Source organism: Leptodactylus fuscus, chromosome 2 (genome assembly GCF_031893055.1).
Source record: "Leptodactylus fuscus isolate aLepFus1 chromosome 2, aLepFus1.hap2, whole genome shotgun sequence".
Lineage (NCBI taxonomy): Eukaryota > Metazoa > Chordata > Amphibia > Anura > Leptodactylidae > Leptodactylus > Leptodactylus fuscus.
Genome location: NC_134266.1, coordinates 39,823,169 through 39,841,195, shown reverse-complemented (window position 1 = coordinate 39,841,195; position 18,027 = coordinate 39,823,169). Strand labels below are relative to the sequence as shown.

Sequence of the window (18,027 nt, the reverse complement as noted above, 5' to 3'; positions counted from 1 at the left end):
GCGGCCGCAAAATAACACGGCGTATACGATCCAGGATCCCATTGAAAGCAATGGGAGCTTTTACGGCGCGCAAACTCTCACATGCCGTATACGTGCCACATCACGCTGCACGTTACTCCGTGTGAATTTACCCTTATAGATTTTTTTTCTGGCTTTCTGTGTCTTTGCCACCTTGACTTTTCAACAGATAGAGATTTCAATAGATAAATGGAAGGTTATACCGAATCTTTTCCCACAAAACTATATATCAATCTGATTGGCTCCTCTGCCAACATTTCCATAGGTATAATGTACATGCTGCAGTTTCCAAAACCATGACAGTCACGGCCTCATGTGACATAAACGTGCGCCCCGCAAAAAAAAAAACAATTTACATGACGATTTACAGTCACTGCAAAGTGGATGAGAATCCCATCCACACAATGTGAAAAAAATACGCGCAGTGGACACGCTGCTATTTCCAAAAAGCGGTTTTGGAAATTGCAGGATGTCAATTATACCTACGGAAATACAGTTTCCTTATACAGTTAGGTCCATAAATATTTGGACAGAGACAACATTTTTCTAATTTTGGTTCTGTACTTTACCACAATACGTTTTGAACAAAACAATTCAGATGAAGTTGAAGTTCAGACTTTCAGCTTTAATTCAGGGGGTTGTACAAAATGATTGCAGAAAAATGTGAGGAACTAAAGCCTGTAGATAAATCCAATCCCTTCATTTCAGGGGCTCAAAAGAAATTGGACAAATTAAATAATTGTAAATAAAATGTTAATTTCTATTACGTGGTAGTTCACCCTTTGTTGGCAATGACTGCCTGAAGTCTTGAGTTCATGGACATCACCAGATACCACTGGGTTTCCTCCTTGTTAGTGCTTGGCCAGGCCTACTCCCGCGGATTTCAGTTGCTGTTTGTGGCCTTTCTGTCTGAAGTTTAGTGTTTAACAAGTGAATTGCTGCACAATTGGGTTGAGATCAGGTGACTGACTTGGCCATTGAAGAATATTCCACTTCTTTGCTTTAATAAACTCCTGGGTTGCTTTGGCTTTAGGTTTTGGGTCATTGTCCATCTGTATTATGTATCAGTTTGGCTGGATTTGAGCACACAGTATGTCTCTGAATACCTCAGAGTTCATCTGGATTCTTCTGTCCTGTATCATATCATCAATAAAAACACTAGTGACCCAGTGCCACTGGCAGCCATGTATGCCCAAGCCATGACATTGCCTCCGCCATGTTTACAGTTGATGTGGTATGCTTTGGATCATGAGTTGTACCACGCCTTCACCATACTTTTATCTTTCCATCATTCTGGTAGAAGTTGATCTTGGTTTCATCTGTCCAAAGAATGTTCTTCCAAAACATTTTTAGCAAATCTAATCTAGGCTTTTTATTCTTTAGGCTTATGAGTGGTTCGCACTGCGCAGTGAACACTCTGTATTTACTTTCATGCCATCTTCTCTTTATGGTAGATTTGTATATTGATACGCCTATATCTTGGAGAGTGTTGTTCTCTTGGTTGGCTGTTGTGAAGGGATTTCTCTTCACCATGGAAATTATTCTGCAATCATCCACCACTGTTTTCTTCCGGGGGCGTCCAGGTCTTTTTTTGCTTTGATGAATTCACCAGGGCTTTCTTGCTCAGGATGTACCAAACTGTAGATTTTGCCACGCCTAATATTGGAGCAATTTCTCAGATGGGTTTTGTTTGTTTTTACAGCTTAAAGAGGACCTTTCATCAGATCGGGCACATGCAGTTTTATATACTGCTGGAAAGCTGACAGTGCGCTGAATTCAGCACACTATCGGCTTTCCCGATCTGTGCCCGGTGTAAAGCGCTCTCGGTCCCGGTACCGTAGGGCTTTACAGTCAGAAGGGCATTTCTGACACTTAGCCAGGGACGCCCTTCTGCCCAGCGGCGCCTATCACGCTGTACTGTGGAGCGGGGAGGAACTCCCCCTCCCGCTCCTGATAATACAAGTCTATGGACGAGCTGTGTGAGCAGAGGGAGGGGGCGTTCCTCCCTGCTCACACTGTACAGCGCGATAGGCGCCGCTGGGCAGAAGGTGCTTCCCTGGCTAAGTGTCAGAAACGCCCTTCTGACTGTAAAGCCCTACAGTACTGGGACCGATATCGCTTTGCACAGATCGGGAAAGCCGAATTCAGCGCACTGTTAGCTTTCCAGCAGTATATAAAACTGCATGTGCCCGATCTGATGAAAGGTCCTCTTTAAGGATGGCATGTTTGAGAGCTTCTTTGACCGCATGTTTTCTTCACAGCAAAATCTTCAAAATGCAAGCACCACATCTCAGATTAATTCCAGACCCTTTAGATAAGATAGTCATAAGATAAGATAATCCTTTAATAGTCCCACCATGGGCAAATTCAGTGTGTTACAGCAGCATGGATAATACAGTAATATATAACAAGAATGAACACATACAAGCACAGGATAGAAGATAGAAAAATATATTAGTAGTCATTGCAACTAAAAAGAAAAGAAGACTTCAGGATCATTTAGTTCTCTGTGCGGAGTAATCTTTGCTGCTTAATTGAGAATGGCATAATGAAGGAATTGCCCAAACCTGCCCATGAAACAGCCAGAGAGTCAATTGTCCAATTACAGGTCCCTTTATAAACAGGGTGGCACACGTTAAAAAGATGAAACTCCTAAACCTTTCATCGAATTTTAATGTGGATACCCTCAAATGAAAGCTGCAAGTCTGGACTTTATGTCCATGTCCATTATATAACTATAACTTGAATATATTTCAGGAGACAGGTAAAAAAAACCTAAATCTGTGTCAGCTTCCAGATATGTATATGGGCCTAACTGTAGGTGAACTCGAGGCAGAAATTCCACAGAGGATTACTCATTCACTTTCTGTGAAAAGCACTGCAGGAAAAAACATGTTGCATTGCCGCCACGGTTTTTCCCTCAGCGCTTTTTTTTTCTGCGGCCTGCTATATGGGGCCTTAGGCTCCGTTCTCACGGAGTATCGCGCACTCATTTAGACACATATACACGTGTCAGAGTGCGGCGCTTCAAAACAGATCCCATGGACTTACGCGCAATACACATTGAAATCAATGTGAGGCTTTGTAACCCATTGATTTCAATGTTTATCGCGCGTAAGCCGGCACACATTGAAGTCTACAGGATCTGTTTTGATGCACCGCGCTCTGACACGTTTATACGTGTCTAAATGAGCGGCGCGTTACTCCATGAGAACGGAGCCTTAGTCTACAGAAGATTTCTGAAAAAAAACCCATTGGTATCCTATCCTTGGAATAGGTCAGTAGTGTGAGGCCAGTTGCCTTACAGTTCAGCTGTATGAAAGTCCTGCAAGCCTGACTGTTTTGTCCAGTGATTTCAGTTACAAAGAACAGACAACCGATGGACACACAGTGGACCCCATTATAGTCACTTGGGTCCCTCAGTCTTCATTGCTGTTCGCTATTTTAGTGGTTTTGGTGAAAATAAACTGATCAAAATTGTGTGACAGTGGCCGTAGAGAACCATGTACATATAATGTCATCCTATAGTTAGATAATATGCTCTTCTACAATGATGGAAACAAAATCCAATAAAAACATGGATCTATGAGGCTAAGGCCAGTTGCAGACGACCATGGCTGTGTTCAGTGTGCTAGCTGTGTGTTTCACAGATAGCACACTGACCCATTCATACGGTATCTATGGGCCAAAACACACGTGAATTGTACGGTCACATATGCGGCTTGACAGTCTGGGCCACGAAATATAGAACAGGTTCTATTCCTGTCCTATTTTGCGGCCCTTGCTTCCGTGGCTCCTATTCATTTAATGAAAGGGGCCACGGAAGCACAGCCCATGCACGGGCGGCACCCGGGGGACATCCGCATGTCCCCGATGACTGAAAACATTGTACTACATACTCATCCTCAGTAGCCACTGTCTAAAATTTAGGCAAGAAGTCAACCACTATATAACGTACCATTGAGGGGGTTTGGTTGTTTTTTAATGTCTAGTATAATGAACAGGACAGACAGCCATGTTTTTATTTCATACAGAGCCTGGCTAAGCTGACTGATGGATTCAGAAACAGCTGCTGCATCTCCGACTCTCTGCACAACATTCACCAGAACTCCAGCTCGCTCAACGAATCGTGTTTACCTCAGCAATACTGTGATGCCTGCTCACAAACAGACAACGTCGGGGAGGTGCGATACGTCCACTTCACTTTCCGGAGATGGAATATCACTACTTGTATTTTTATTCAATCAAATGGAATAATTTCCTTTCTTTTCTAATAGTTCGGCTTTGATGATAAAGCAAGACTGGTGGACAGAGTCAGACTTAACTGGCAGTATGAGGAAGCCAAAAAGAGGTGAGTCATGGCGGAAAATAAAATGAATATCATTGTACGTTATAGTGTAGGTCATACATTATTATTGTATATTAGACATGTAATATAACAAGTGAGTTGTTACTAGATATTCACTATATTGAATGATCTTAGGCGAACATATTGGACGGTATAGACAAATATATGTGATAATATAAAGGTCTAGATTATCTAGTGATGGAAGTGGATGTGGAGAAATACCTATGTAATAAATAGAAAAAAAAATTCTTCAACACTGTGATTCACACTTCATGATGAAAACCCCCCAAAAAACTCCATTACAGCATGCGGCATGGAAGGAGTTAACTCTATCGTCAGTTTTAATGAAGTATATTTTATTTTGTGTAAATTATTCATCCACATTCTTCATTTCTTAGGCACTTTTTACACAATGGCTTCCAGTGTTCTTGCAGGTCTCGTGCCTGATCCCGTGTATATGTGCATTCTACACGTTGAACGTCTGGCAACACTTTCCTTATTATGGTGTTGCGTAGGAGGGGGAATGTACTGTGTACAAAGAGGAACACTTAAAAATGCTTTCTATAAATTGTCCACTTATCCCCCGCTCTGAAATCCTTACACCTTACCCGGACAAGAAGGTTCAAGCACAAATGGCCATTTGGGTCACGAAATAGAACATTCTACACTACGTGTGATATAGTATAGGCCCATTCATTTCTTTACTATATTATAGATCCCTATAATAAGATGGCTGTGTGTATGAGCCCTTAAAGGAAGCTCGCTATGACTTCATTCAGATGACCGAGGAGCAAAATGGCCGTGAAAAACATCCATCTTGCACCCATTTTTTTAGTTTTTTTTTTAATGTAGATTGTGAGCCCCATATAGGAATCACAATGTACAATTTTTTTCCCGATCAGTATGTCTTTGTAGAATGGGAGAAAATCCACAAACACAGGGAGAACATACAGACTCCTTGGAGATGTTGTTCCTGGTGGGATACGAACCCAGGACTCCAGCGCTGCAAGGCTGCAGTGCTAACCACTGAGCCACCATGTTACCCCCATCTTGCACCCATTTTCTCAGATCCCTAACACATTAGTGTATGGAGGTATACGTTAAAACAGACAAAAATAGGACATGATCTATATTTTAAACGTCCATTACAACGGACCATCAAAATAAGGATCATGTGAATAGCCCCCATTCACTGACATTGAATGTAACGCTGACATGTGACGTCTGGTAAAAAAAAGACCTTAATCATGTGAATGTAGGTTAGCACTTTGAGGTTTAGAAGTGTCCACTGTTATCAATGAGTTCTCCCTCCCACTAACAACATTGCAAGATATTGGGGTCTGTGTCTGGATATAAACCGTTTTCAGGTTTACGGTGTATGGTTTTAGCTAGTATTGTGCTAAACCGAACACCAACATGTCCTCTTCTATAACATGAATGTAGCTGATTTTTGTTTCTTTGCAGGAATTCCTGATCTAAAAGGGTTTGAAGGTCAGGGTGTGGCGGAGGAAATTGCTAGGGAAAGGCTAGCTTTCCTGCATGATTGCAGAGCTCAGTGGGAGCCTTGCATGGTGGTAGTAAAGGTCAGCTGCTGAGCATTTATACAGATGCTTTCAGAACTAGTTTTATGTTAGGATGACTATATTAATAGAAACAGCTCCTGGAGGAACGTCTGCTTATTACAATGCTGTTTATATTCATTTGCTGCTAAATGTGACATACATAGTGTCCGACCTAATGGAATGGCCGATTTTAAAGGGTTTAGGGGTGACATGTGCAACTATATTAAATGTTATTCTAGTTTAATGATCTAAAGCTTTGGCTCACACCACTTAAATTAAATATAATTTACAATAAGACTCATGTAGGGTGGCATTCTGTCACCCAAAAGGCAGCAGCTCCACCCCATAGTCGGAGGTAGAACTGAATTTGGATATATGTTAGGAGTCAGTAGATTCTGACTGTTTGGTGCTCTAGATTGTGCCCAACATGTAGGCCATACCTTAATGAGGACCTTTAACCACCAGCTTCAACTCATTGAATCCTTCAGTAGGTGTGACTCCACTCATTCTGGCATAATTGGTCGTTTTTCTCTAGCCCCCACCATTCCTGAGAAATCAGGGCTTTTAATTTCAACACACAGTGGGCTAATTTGTCTATCAGGTGGGGGTCCTAGGCTATGTGCTCCAGTCAAGTGCCACCCACTCATGGTAAAGAGCCTTATTAGCATATTTGGTTTATGGATATATCAGCATTGGTTGCTTGGTGATAGTAGGAGCTAGAGATAAAATTCCATCTGGCTGGAAACACTGGGGTTGCACCTAAAGAGGACCTTTCATGTCCTCCTGCACATGTGGTTTTATATACCGCTAGAAAGCTGTCCCCAGGCTGAAGATATCGGTGCCGATCTCTGCCCACTGTCAGAAGGGCATTCATGACAGTATAGCTGGGCTGTGAGGAACGCCCCTCAGCCCCCGGACAGTATTCGTCCATAGCTCTGTATTGTCAAGTGGGGCGTTCCTTACTTCCCAGTGATGACACTGAACTGTGAGGAACACCGTCCCAGTACTAGTCTATGAACAAGTACTGTCAGGAGGGGCGTTCCTCACAGCCCAGCTACACTGTCAGGAACTTGTGACGGTGGGCAGAGATCGGTGCCGAAACTAACAGCACCGATATCTCCAGCGTGGGGGCACATAACAGGAAAGCCGACTTTATCGGCTTTCTAGTGGTATATAAAACCACATGTGCTGGAGAACATGAAAGGTCCTCTTTAAAGACCTTTCATGTCCTCATGAATGTACGGTATTATATAGTGCTGGAAAGCCAACAGGGCACTGAATTCAGCGCTTTCCCGGTAGTCGGTTTTCCTGGTAGTTTCTGCAGTAATATCTCCCCTTCAGGTGTGTGAGTAGAGGAATCCAGCGTCAACCAGGCGGTATAAAATGTAACTTTTATTTCTTTGTTATAAAATCATTACAAAATATCCGAGGGTAATCACAGATTACCGGGAGGGATTCACTGCGAAGACACCCCAGCCGAGCCGGCCACTTGGGCGGGCGAACGATGAGGAGTGACCCTCAGACAGACGTAGCCCCGGGAGGAACCCGGGGCCACAAGGTGCGTTCGAAGTGTCGATGATCAACGTGTCCTGCAATTCACACTAATTCTCGCAGCTAGCTGCGTTCTTCATCGACGCACGAGCCTGGTTGACGCTGGATTCCTCTGCTCACACACCTGAATGGTTATCGTTGGTTGAAGTCCACCCACATCCGAGCAGCCCAGGAAGGATCTTAAGATAACGGTGTGAGCTGGATATTTTATACTGATTTTGTATGTTTAGTAATATCTCCACACTGTCAGAAGGGTGGGCCTTATAGCCTAGCGTAATCATACTGTACTCTAACCTTGTACTGTCAGAGGGGACATTTTCGCAACATTTTGGCGACGACAAAGAATGCTGCGTATTACATTACCTGTAAAGTGGATGGGATTCTGGCTAATAACATCCACACATTGCAGAGAAATATCCTCAGTGGGAAATGCAGAAAGTCCACAGATGAAAACTCTGCAAACTTACTGTGAAAAACTCGGTGGGAAAAAACGTCACGCGTTTGTGCTGTGGTCTTTTCTGCAGCATTTTTTTATGGCCGTGGCTCGCTACTCGGATGGTTGTAGTATAGCCACATTTTAAGTACTCTCGTGTAGCTACAATAAGTGGTTAATGGGGGTTTTACACAACCTTGTGTGTCACACTCAGAAGAACCTAAAATTGTTGTATTACAGTCATGTCAATCCGATATAAGGGATTAGCCACAGAGCAGGAAGCGACGGTGACCAGTGACTGGGGGATATTACTATATGGATGTCAGGGAAGCAGATCCAGTGCAAGAGACATATGAACAGAGAAAGTGAAGGGAATGTAATATAACCTCAAAGCGGGGTTGTGGGAGTCATGTCACCATTGAGACTATTGCTCACAGTAGTGTAAATTTCATGAGCGTGGTTAGGAAACACAGACGCAGGGACTCGTTTTTCACCAGATTACCTTTCTAGTAGGGAGAGGAGATGACGTTAATAAATTTTTACGGTTTGAAGTTCCTCAGCAATGAAATTCAATAACAAATGACTCAGAGAACTTCATAGCAGATTTATGTGGTATTTAATGCTTATTACTTGATCTTAATACACTGGCATGAAAGGTTATGGTCACATTTTTACTACTTTACCTTTATAACATCCGTGATGAGGTTAGCCATTAGAGGTTACTCTTTTTCCTGTTGTCTTAAAGGGATTCTACCATTAAAATCAATTTTTTTTTTCTCGGTGACATGTAGGAATAGACTTAAGAAAGGCTATTCATCTCCTACCTTTAGATGTCTTCTCCGCACCGTTGTTCGGTATAAATCCCAGTTTTCGTCGGTATGCAAATGAGTTCTCTTGCAGCACTGGGGGCGGGCCCCAGTGCTCAAACAGCACTGGGAGCGTCCCCAATGCTGTGAGAGAACTCTCCAGCGCCGCCTCCATCTTCTTCAGGAACATGTCTTCTTCACACGTCTTATTCCGGCACGGGTGGTCAAACTTCTAGGCCTTGGGCCGAGCCGACTGTGCAGGCCTGCCAGCCATAAGAATAATGGCCGCTTACACAGTAAAATTAATTCGATTTTAATGATAGAATCCCTTTAAATGCCTTATACTAAGTAAGGATTCAGCCCCTTCATTGCAGCAGATGCTATTCTTTTTATCTCATCCATCTACACGCAAGACCCTAAAATGATAGCAAAATTAGGCTTCTGGGAATTTTTGCCAAAATTTGACATTGAGGTCCATGGACGCAGTTAAAGACAGTCTAGAAAATCTGGACCATATAGTGCTCACATTTCCTGGACTTAATTTGGTCCAGAGACCAGGACACTTTTCATCATAGTGATCTATAATGTTAGAAGTCCATGTCTCTCTGAGACTCCACTGTCCAAAACTGTATTGGGTATAGTAGAGCCGTGATAAGGTCGAGACACCTAGGATCATAGATCACTCTGATGCATGGAGTCGCGTTCTCCTGACTATTTGGAAAATCTGAACTGATCTATTGCAAGGATTGACTTTTCTGCTCCATATTTCCCAATGTGTATGAGGCCTTAAAATTGAGCTTGGGAGAATCCTGTTTAGTTGAGATGATTTTACAATTTGATTAGCGTTCCAGGTGGTAAATTAATTTGCTTGGACGTGACTTTGAAACATATACAGTCCTATGAAAAAGTTTGGGCACCCCTATTAATCTTAATCATTTTTAGTTCTAAATATTTTGGTATTTGCAACAGCCATTTCAGTTTGATATATCTAATAACTGATGGACACAGTAATATTTCAGGATTGAAATGAGGTTTATTGTACTAACAGAAAATGCGCAATATGCATTAAACCAAAATTTGACTGGTGCAAAAGTATGGGCACCTCAACAGAAAAGTGACATTAATATTTAGTACATCCTCCTTTTGCAAAGATAACAGCCTCTAGTCGCTTCCTGTAGCTTTTAATCAGTTCCTGGATCCTGGATAAAGGTATTTTGGACAAACAATTCAAGTTCAGTTAAGTTAGATGGTCGCCGAGCATGGACAGCCCGCTTCAAATCATCCCACAGATGTTCAATGATATTCAGGTCTGAGGACTGGGATGGCCATTCCAGAACATTGTAATTGTTCCTCTGCATGAATGCCTGAGGATTTGGAGCGGTGTTTTGGATCATTGTCTTGCTGAAATATCCATCCCCGGCGTAACTTCAACTTCGTCACTGATTCTTGAACATTATTTTCAAGAATCTGCTGATACTGAGTGGAATCCATGCGACTCTCAACTTTAACAAGATTCCCGATGCCGGCATTGGCCACACAGCCCCAAAGCATGATGGAACCTCCACCAAATTTTACAGTGGGTAGCATGTGTTTTTCTTGGAATGCTGTTTCTTTTTGGACGCCATGCATAACGCCTTTTTTTATAACCAAACAACTCAATTTTTGTTTCCAAAATGAAGCTGCCTTGTCCAAATGTGCTTTTTCATACCTCAGGCAACTCTATTTGTGGCGTACGTGCAGAAACGGCTTCTTTCTCATCACTCTCCCATACAGCTTCTATTTGTGCAAAGTGCGCTGTATAGTTGACCGATGCACAGTGACACCATCTGCAGCAAGATGATGCTGCAGCTCTTTGGAGGTGGTCTGTGGATTGTCCTTGACTGTTCTCACCATTCTTCTTCTCTGCCTTTCTGATATTTTTCTTGGCCTGCCACTTCTGGGCTTAACAAGAACTGTCCCTGTGGTCTTCCATTTCCTTACTATGTTCCTCACAGTGGAAACTGACAGGTTAAATCTCTGAGACAACGTTTTGTATCCTTCCCCTGAACAACTATGTTGAACAATCTTTGTTTTCAGATCATTTGAGAGCGGGCTGTCCATGTTCGGCGACCATCAAACTTAACTGAACTTGAATTGTTTTGTAGAAAGAAATGGTCCAAAATACCTTCATCCAGGATCCAGGAACTGATTAAAAGCTACAGGAAGCGACTAGAGGCTGTTATCTTTGCAAAAGGAGGATGTACTAAATATTAATGTCACTTTTCTGTTGAGGTGCCCATATTTTTGCACCGGTCAAATTTTGGTTTAATGCATATTGCGCATTTTCTGTTAGTACAATAAACCTCATTTCAATCCTGAAATATTACTGTGTCCATCAGTTATTAGATATATCAAACTGAAATGGCTGTTGCAAACACCAAAATATTTAGAACTAAAAATGATTAAGATTAATAGGGGTGCCCAAACTTTTTCATAGGACTGTAGGTTTGTCTTTATATGGTTCCCCAATTGACAATTCATGTTTGGGTGACCACAAAGCCATGGAATTGAAGAACTATGTTGAGGATTAAAGGTCCCAAAGAACATCGTTTATGCACAATTGGGGGACAAAGAGGTCACTCAGATACAGGTCCAGAGGTGGTTTATTGGAATGGGAGAAATTCCAGAAGGACAGCCATCTGTGCAGGACTTCATCAGGTCTTCATGCTAGAGTGGCCAGATCAAAGCCACTTATTAATAAATGGCCCAGAGCAACCTGTTTGGAATTTACCAAAAAGGTCTCTCAAACCATGAGATGCACAGTCTCTAGTTTGATGAGGCAAGATTGACTTCTTTGGCCTAAATGCCAAGTGTCATGGGAAGAAACCAGGCATGGCAGCTGTCATTACCTGGTCAAATCTTCACCTTTGGTGATACTTGGTGGTGGGAGCAAATGCAAGAAGTGATGGACAACTCAGAATAGAAGGAAATATAAAAGTAGAAAAGAGAGATATTTGACATTTTGGACCTCAGATTGGGCACACATTCACCATTGGACTGGATAATGATCCTAAACACACTACTAAGGCAACACTGGGGTGGCTTTGGGATCAGTCTATATATTAGTCATCCAGCCGGAGTCTCTTTTCAGAGACCTGAACATAGCGGAGCACTAGCCCTTGCCATCCAACATAGCAGAGCCAAAGAGGTCCCCAAATACAGGTATGACAAATTTTTTTTTTGTAGATTGTGAGCCCCATATAAGGTTCACAATCCAATTTTTTTTCCCTATCAGTATGTCTTTGGATTATGGGAGGAAATCCACTCAAACACAAAGAGAACATGCAAACTCCTTGCAGATGTTGTCCTTGGTAATAGTTGAACCCAGGACTCCAGCGCGGCAAGGCTGCAGTACTAACCATTGAGCCATCGTGTTGCCCCCAGTTATGCCAAACTTGTAACATCGTACCTGAGATGCTGTAAAGGAAACCCTATAAATACTTATGTGAATGTGATATTTCACATTATTATTTTTCAGAAATTTGCAAACATTTTGACAAATCCTTTTTCATTGTTTGATTTCGTGGGATACCGTTTGCAATTTGAGTACAACAAAATGTTATCCATTTTAGGCCCTGTTCCCACGGAGTAACGCACCTCTCATTGTGACACGTAAACACGTGTCAGAGTGAGCGCTCTAAAACAGAATCCATTGACTTCTATGGGTGCCGTCTTACGCACGCCACACATTGAAATTAATGGGAGGCTTTTTAACCCATTGATTTCGATGTGTTACGCGCATAAGACAGCAACCATTGAAGTCAATGGGATTCTGTTTTAAAGCGCTCACTCTGACGCGTGTTTACGTGTCAGAATGAGCGGCGCGTTACTCCATGGGAACGGAGTCTTAGAATGGAGTTGGGACACAACAAGATTTTAAGTAGTGAAAAAGGTTGAAATACTTTCTGAATGCTCTGCCTGCCGAAAAATTCTGGGTCTGTTTCTCAAGTTCTGATGGAGTGAATACAGGAGAAAGGAAAATTATCAGTCCTTCCTCTATAATTTCCCTCCTATTTTTGCGTACTATTTTATGGCTAAAAAAACCTTTCATGTGTGAATTCTCCTTAGGATAGTGGTCTTAAACCTGTGATTCTCCAGCTCTTTCAGGGATTCCGTTCAGCTAGACTGCTTAGGCCTGGTTCACATCTGCGTTCAGGTTTCTGCTTGGGGAGTCCTATAACCTATACGCATAGAAAGGCCGTTACCTGGAAAAACACGCGGACCCTATAGGCTATAATAGGGTCTGAGGGTCTGTGTGGTCTCTGCACGAATCATGTGGAAAGAAAAGTGCTGCTTGCACATGCTTCCTGCGGAAACCGAACGGAAACCACACGGACCCCATTATAGCCTATGGGATCCGCGTGTTTTCCCAGGTAACCGCTTTTCTGAATGCTGATGTGAACTGGGCCTAAATTATGTCAGATATTCTGGTTGCTTGGGATATTCTGCATAACAACTGCAGTCTGTCCATTGGGGTTACTAGGTAGCATGTACATAGAAACCAGATTTTTACTATTTTCAACCAGGCTTTCCTCTGCCCCTGAGATTAGACAAGGCGTTAGGCAGCTAAATAGTGCAAATAGCCTACTACAAGTTCACTGGTTTTGATGGAAAAAGTTAGCACTACCTTAAATGCATTGCTTAGTGGTTTTTGGCACCTAAGCTATAGCCACAGCTATACGATCTGCAGCGTATCTTGTTTCTAGGCTGGTTTCTATCCCATCTATGTACGTATTTTATGCCATGCGTCTTGTCAATACTCATGATTTACATTGGGAGATCTGTATTTCTCGGGTCATTTTGCCCTGACATGGAAATATTAATCTGTCTTTTTATTACTCTGCGTGTGCTGAATTCCCCTTCCACAAATGCTGGGATACTTCTTTCTTTTTTTTTTTTCTTTTAAGCCTTTTTCCCTTCATTTTTAAAACATTGTTTTAAGAAAAATATTTGCCTTCGAGGCCACGTGATATAAATTCTTTCCAGATGCTAGTAGGAAATAAACTGTGTTAGATTTCTTTTCTTTTGGGAGAGGTTTTTTTCCTGGCCATATGTAATGTCATTTCTCCTGTGGAAATTGAGAAGTATCAGCATACTTTGCTTTACTTTTGGCTGCATGTCTCATATTCAAGAGCCAAAGGGGAGTAGATGTATTGTGATATCTCTGAAGGGTAGGCTTCTACTTTTAAGGCAAAAACATCACTAATGAGTGCAAAATTAATTTGCAGTGTAATTCTAATTCATTAAAGTGATTTTGTGCAATTAGAAAAAAAAAAGTCAGTTTTTTTTTTTATTGTGTCTGGTATTGCTAAAGCTCAGCCACATTGAAGTGAATAGGGCTGAGCTGCAATACCGGCCACAAACAGGTGTGTAGCTGGGGCAGCACGGTGACTCAGTGGTTAGCACTGCAGCCTTGCAGTGCTGGAGTCCTGGCCTCAAATCCTGCCAGGAACAACATCTGCAAGGAGTTTGTATCTTCTCTCCATGTTTGTGTGGATTTCCTCCCATTCTACAAAGACATACTAGTGGGCAGAAAAAAGCTATAGGGGGTGCGATGGTATCAGCCATTACCAGTCCCTGGATCCTGTAGGACCCCTTAGGCTGAGTTCACACACAGTTTTTTTTGTCAGGATTTTGAGGCTGAATTCGCCTCAAAATCCTGACCAAAGAGACGGCTTCCATTGAAATCAATGGGAGCCAGTCAGTTCTTTTTTTCGGGAGCCGTTTGTTCCGGCTCCACGAAAAAGGAAGCGACGTGCTCATTCTTCAGGCGGATTCACTTCTTGAATCCGCCTGAAGACACTCCCGACTAAGCCCATTCATCAGGCCTAATCCAGAGTGGAGTGCGCGATGGGATGCACTGCACCGGCATCATGTCGCAGCTACCCGTTCTTTGGTCTGAAAACTGATGCGGCCTCTGCCTCAGTTTCCGGACCAAAAAACCCCACGTGAACCCAGCCTTAAGGTTCCACAGCCACATAAAATATGCCACAATCCTAAATGGCATAAGGTAGGAATAGGGCCACATGACATATTTTGCACTGAGGCCCAGAAGCTTCATTTTGGCCACAAATGAAAGGACTGACCAGGGGCAGCCACACGAGCAGCAGGGTCAAAAAAATACATCGTAAACCCCCAGGCTTCATAAATCTCCCCCGTTGAGATGAGTTTTTCATTTTGGCTCACCAGTGGTTTTGGTTATTAAGACATTAAGGCTGTTTCTTAGCCACAGTCAGAGGGTGACTACCGTCTCTCCAGTGTGTTGCCACATTCTGCCTTTCCAAGTGGAAATGGCTGCCAGTCTTGCTGTAAGAGGACAGTTTTTACCTCTTTATTTCAATGTAAACTTAGGGGGCATTCGCACGGAGGCTTTTTAACCCATTGAATTCAATGTGTTACGCGCGTTAAACGGAACCCATTGAAGTCAATAGGATTCTGTTTTGCAGCGTTGATTCTTACGCAAGTTATCGTACCAGAATCAGCGCCGCTTTACTCTATGCGAATGCCCCCTTAAGGTGGATCTGCAAAGTGAAATCTTCTGTTTCTATTAAGGTTTTTTTTTACTAGAGCAATATTCTTAAAAGCCCCATTTTCAGCTAGATATTCCAGGGTTACACGGCAGATGTCCTGGAGAGTTGTGGGTTTTATTATGCATTTCTATAAGAATGTTTCTGGTCACTTTACCGAGCATTGCTAATTACTTATTATGTTATCTATCAGAGTTTCCAACATCCAACACCAATTGGCTCTGCTGGATAATGAAGCCTGGCCAGGAATGGCTGAAGCCGACAGGGATCGCCTCCAGCTCATCAAGGAGAAGGAAGCCCTCCTTCAAGACCTGCAGCTCATCACTCAGCAAAGGCGATCTCCTGAAGATTTGGCAAGGTTGGAAGAGGAGAAAAGGCGACTGGCTGATGAGATACAGAGGGCCTGCTCCACTACTGCCCAAGGAGTTACTGAAAGGTTTGTAGTTGGCTCACCAGACCAAAACTTTATTAACAGTATAACAGTCATTACTACCCTAAAAGTCAAATGATGTCCTTTCCATCGTCTTTTTTTTTCTATTTAATAGCAGGTGGCGATATATTAGTATGTGTTAAAGCTAGGCACTGTTCACATATACATTCAGAATCTTCATCAGTTATTGCGTGATGTTCCATTTTTTTTTTTTTTTTTTTGCTATTGTGTTTCTATTGTGTTCTAAAGTTCTCCTAAGCCCTAGAGAGATCTGTCCTGTATTCACCCTGTATTGCCAGTATATACAGATATAGCTGTCCCAAAAATGTGTGTGTGTGGGAGATGAGGGCATTTCAAATAGCTGTATCTCCAGTTTTATACCACCTAGATCAGGGGTGGGCAATTAATTTTCCCATGGGGCCGCATAAGAAATTGAAACTATGCTAGAGGGCCATGCACGCCGCAGCAAATTTAGCTCCACCCACTTCTATGTTGATTCTGCCCATTCTCAATCATCTTTTCATGTGCCCCCACAAGTATAATCCTCCTACAGTCCCCCGTACATTATATACCCCCACATTATTATGTTTCCTTCCAACTGCCCCAGAGTATTAAGTCCCTCTCCTGGTGCCCCAGTTTAAACTGGTGGAAACTAGAGGGGGACATTAAACTCGGGCAGCTGGAAGCAATAATTAAACCGTAGCTGGAGGGTGACATTAAACTGGGGGCAACTAGAGGCAGACAGGTCCCCCTCCAGCTACCTGCACGGTTTAATGCCCCCTCCAGTTGTCCCCAGTTTAATGTCCCCCCAGTTTAAGTGCCTCCTTCATCTACCCCCAGTTTCATGTCCCCCCCTCTATCTCTCCCCCAGTTTCATGTCCCCCCTTCATCTCTACCCCAGTATAACATTCCCCTTCCATCTCTCCCCCAGTTTCATGCCCCCCCCCCTCAATCTCTGCCCCAGTATAACATCCCCCCTCCCTCCCCTCTCAGTACCTGCTGGCACTAAGACATGCCTCCCTAGACACGCCTCTCGAGTCAAGCTATGCAGGCTGGACTGAATCAATCAGGGGCCGGATATGGCCCGCAGGCCGTACATTGCCCAGGTCTGACCTAGATCAATGCTTCTGGTGTTATGTGAGAGCTAAGTCTCATGTGCTACCATACTGGAAATACAGGATGAATATGGGAGAACTTTAGAACCTGATTTCTGCTAAAAGAAAGTACAATAGATTAATAAAGTGCATCGCAAACCCCCTCCTTACCTGACAGCAAAAAAAGTTACACTTATCCAAAAACTTAAAATGCTGCAAAAAAGTCCATGTGGAATCTGTTAAAAAATTGACAAAACTTGAAATGGACAGGTCCATGCGGAGGGATGCGCGGTTGCGTCTGCGTACTTCAAGAGAAACAATAGTTCATTTATCTCAAATAAATATTAAAAAGAAATAATAGGACTGGACTGTAAATGTCCAAAAATCCTTGGCATCTGTATGGTGGTAAAATAGGTGTGTGTTGTGCTGAAATTGATAGACCGAATATTTCTGTCAAGCCGTTCTGACCGATTGTGGGTGTTTGTATTGAGTATAAGCTTCATTTGACATTTCCAAGCCAATGATCCCGGTCCTGAAATGTTTTCCTAAATAGAATAACACTGGCTTGAAATAAGTAAGTGATTTATCTTCCATAGAAGAGTGTTAAACTGTTGGTTTAGGAGAACAAATTGTTTTCTGGACATGTGTTATGTGAAAACTGCAGGATTGGCAGCATCAGCCGAATCCCATAATGTATCATGTGTATTCTGCAAGGAGGATCCAAAACAGTCTGTTGCTAGGCTGACCTCTCTTGTGCCTCTCTGGGTAGCCAGGGAGGTCAGTCATCAATTCCTTCTCAGAAAGAAGTGCATCATCGATCCCAGGGGTATCGATTCGGAGGCTACCCTGCGTACAGTATGACAAACTGCTGAAAGATTGTATGAGACCAATGATGTGTTACATCATTCATAGCTATAGAGCGCACATATACCCATCCGCCATAGTGCTGCTTACCCTGTGACAGCAGCACCAGTTAATAAGTAGCATATTAGGTACCAAGTAAACATATGTTGGAAGCAGAGAATATGGGCAAGTGTAAAGGGTGTTTTAGGCTAAGGCCCCTAGTAGCAAGGCACACCCAAAAAGTGCTGCGGGAAAAACACATCACGATTTTTCCCACAGTGCTTTTCACAGAAAGTCTGCATTGTTTACCTCTGCGGACTCTCTGCTTCAATTAAACCTATACGGAATAAGCCAGCGTTTATGTTGGTATAATTGA

The 18,027-nt window shown here is 42.8% G+C and overlaps 1 protein-coding gene and 1 non-coding gene across 2 annotated transcripts in view; one reads left to right on the top strand and one right to left on the bottom strand.

Moving 5' to 3' along the window:
- WWC3 (WWC family member 3) overlaps positions 1-18,027 on the top strand; it is a 117,015-nt gene that overhangs the window by 74,991 nt on the left and 23,997 nt on the right. Inside the window, exons 7-9 of the mRNA XM_075263648.1 lie at positions 4,053-4,202; positions 4,296-4,369; positions 15,478-15,720. Of these exons, the coding sequence (XP_075119749.1) occupies positions 4,053-4,202; positions 4,296-4,369; positions 15,478-15,720 (467 nt within the window). The remainder of the gene's footprint in view (positions 1-4,052; positions 4,203-4,295; positions 4,370-15,477; positions 15,721-18,027) is intronic.
- LOC142196283 (5.8S ribosomal RNA) lies at positions 7,441-7,587 on the bottom strand. Its single transcript, XR_012715164.1, has one exon. It is a non-coding gene; the product is annotated as a 5.8S ribosomal RNA (ribosomal RNA).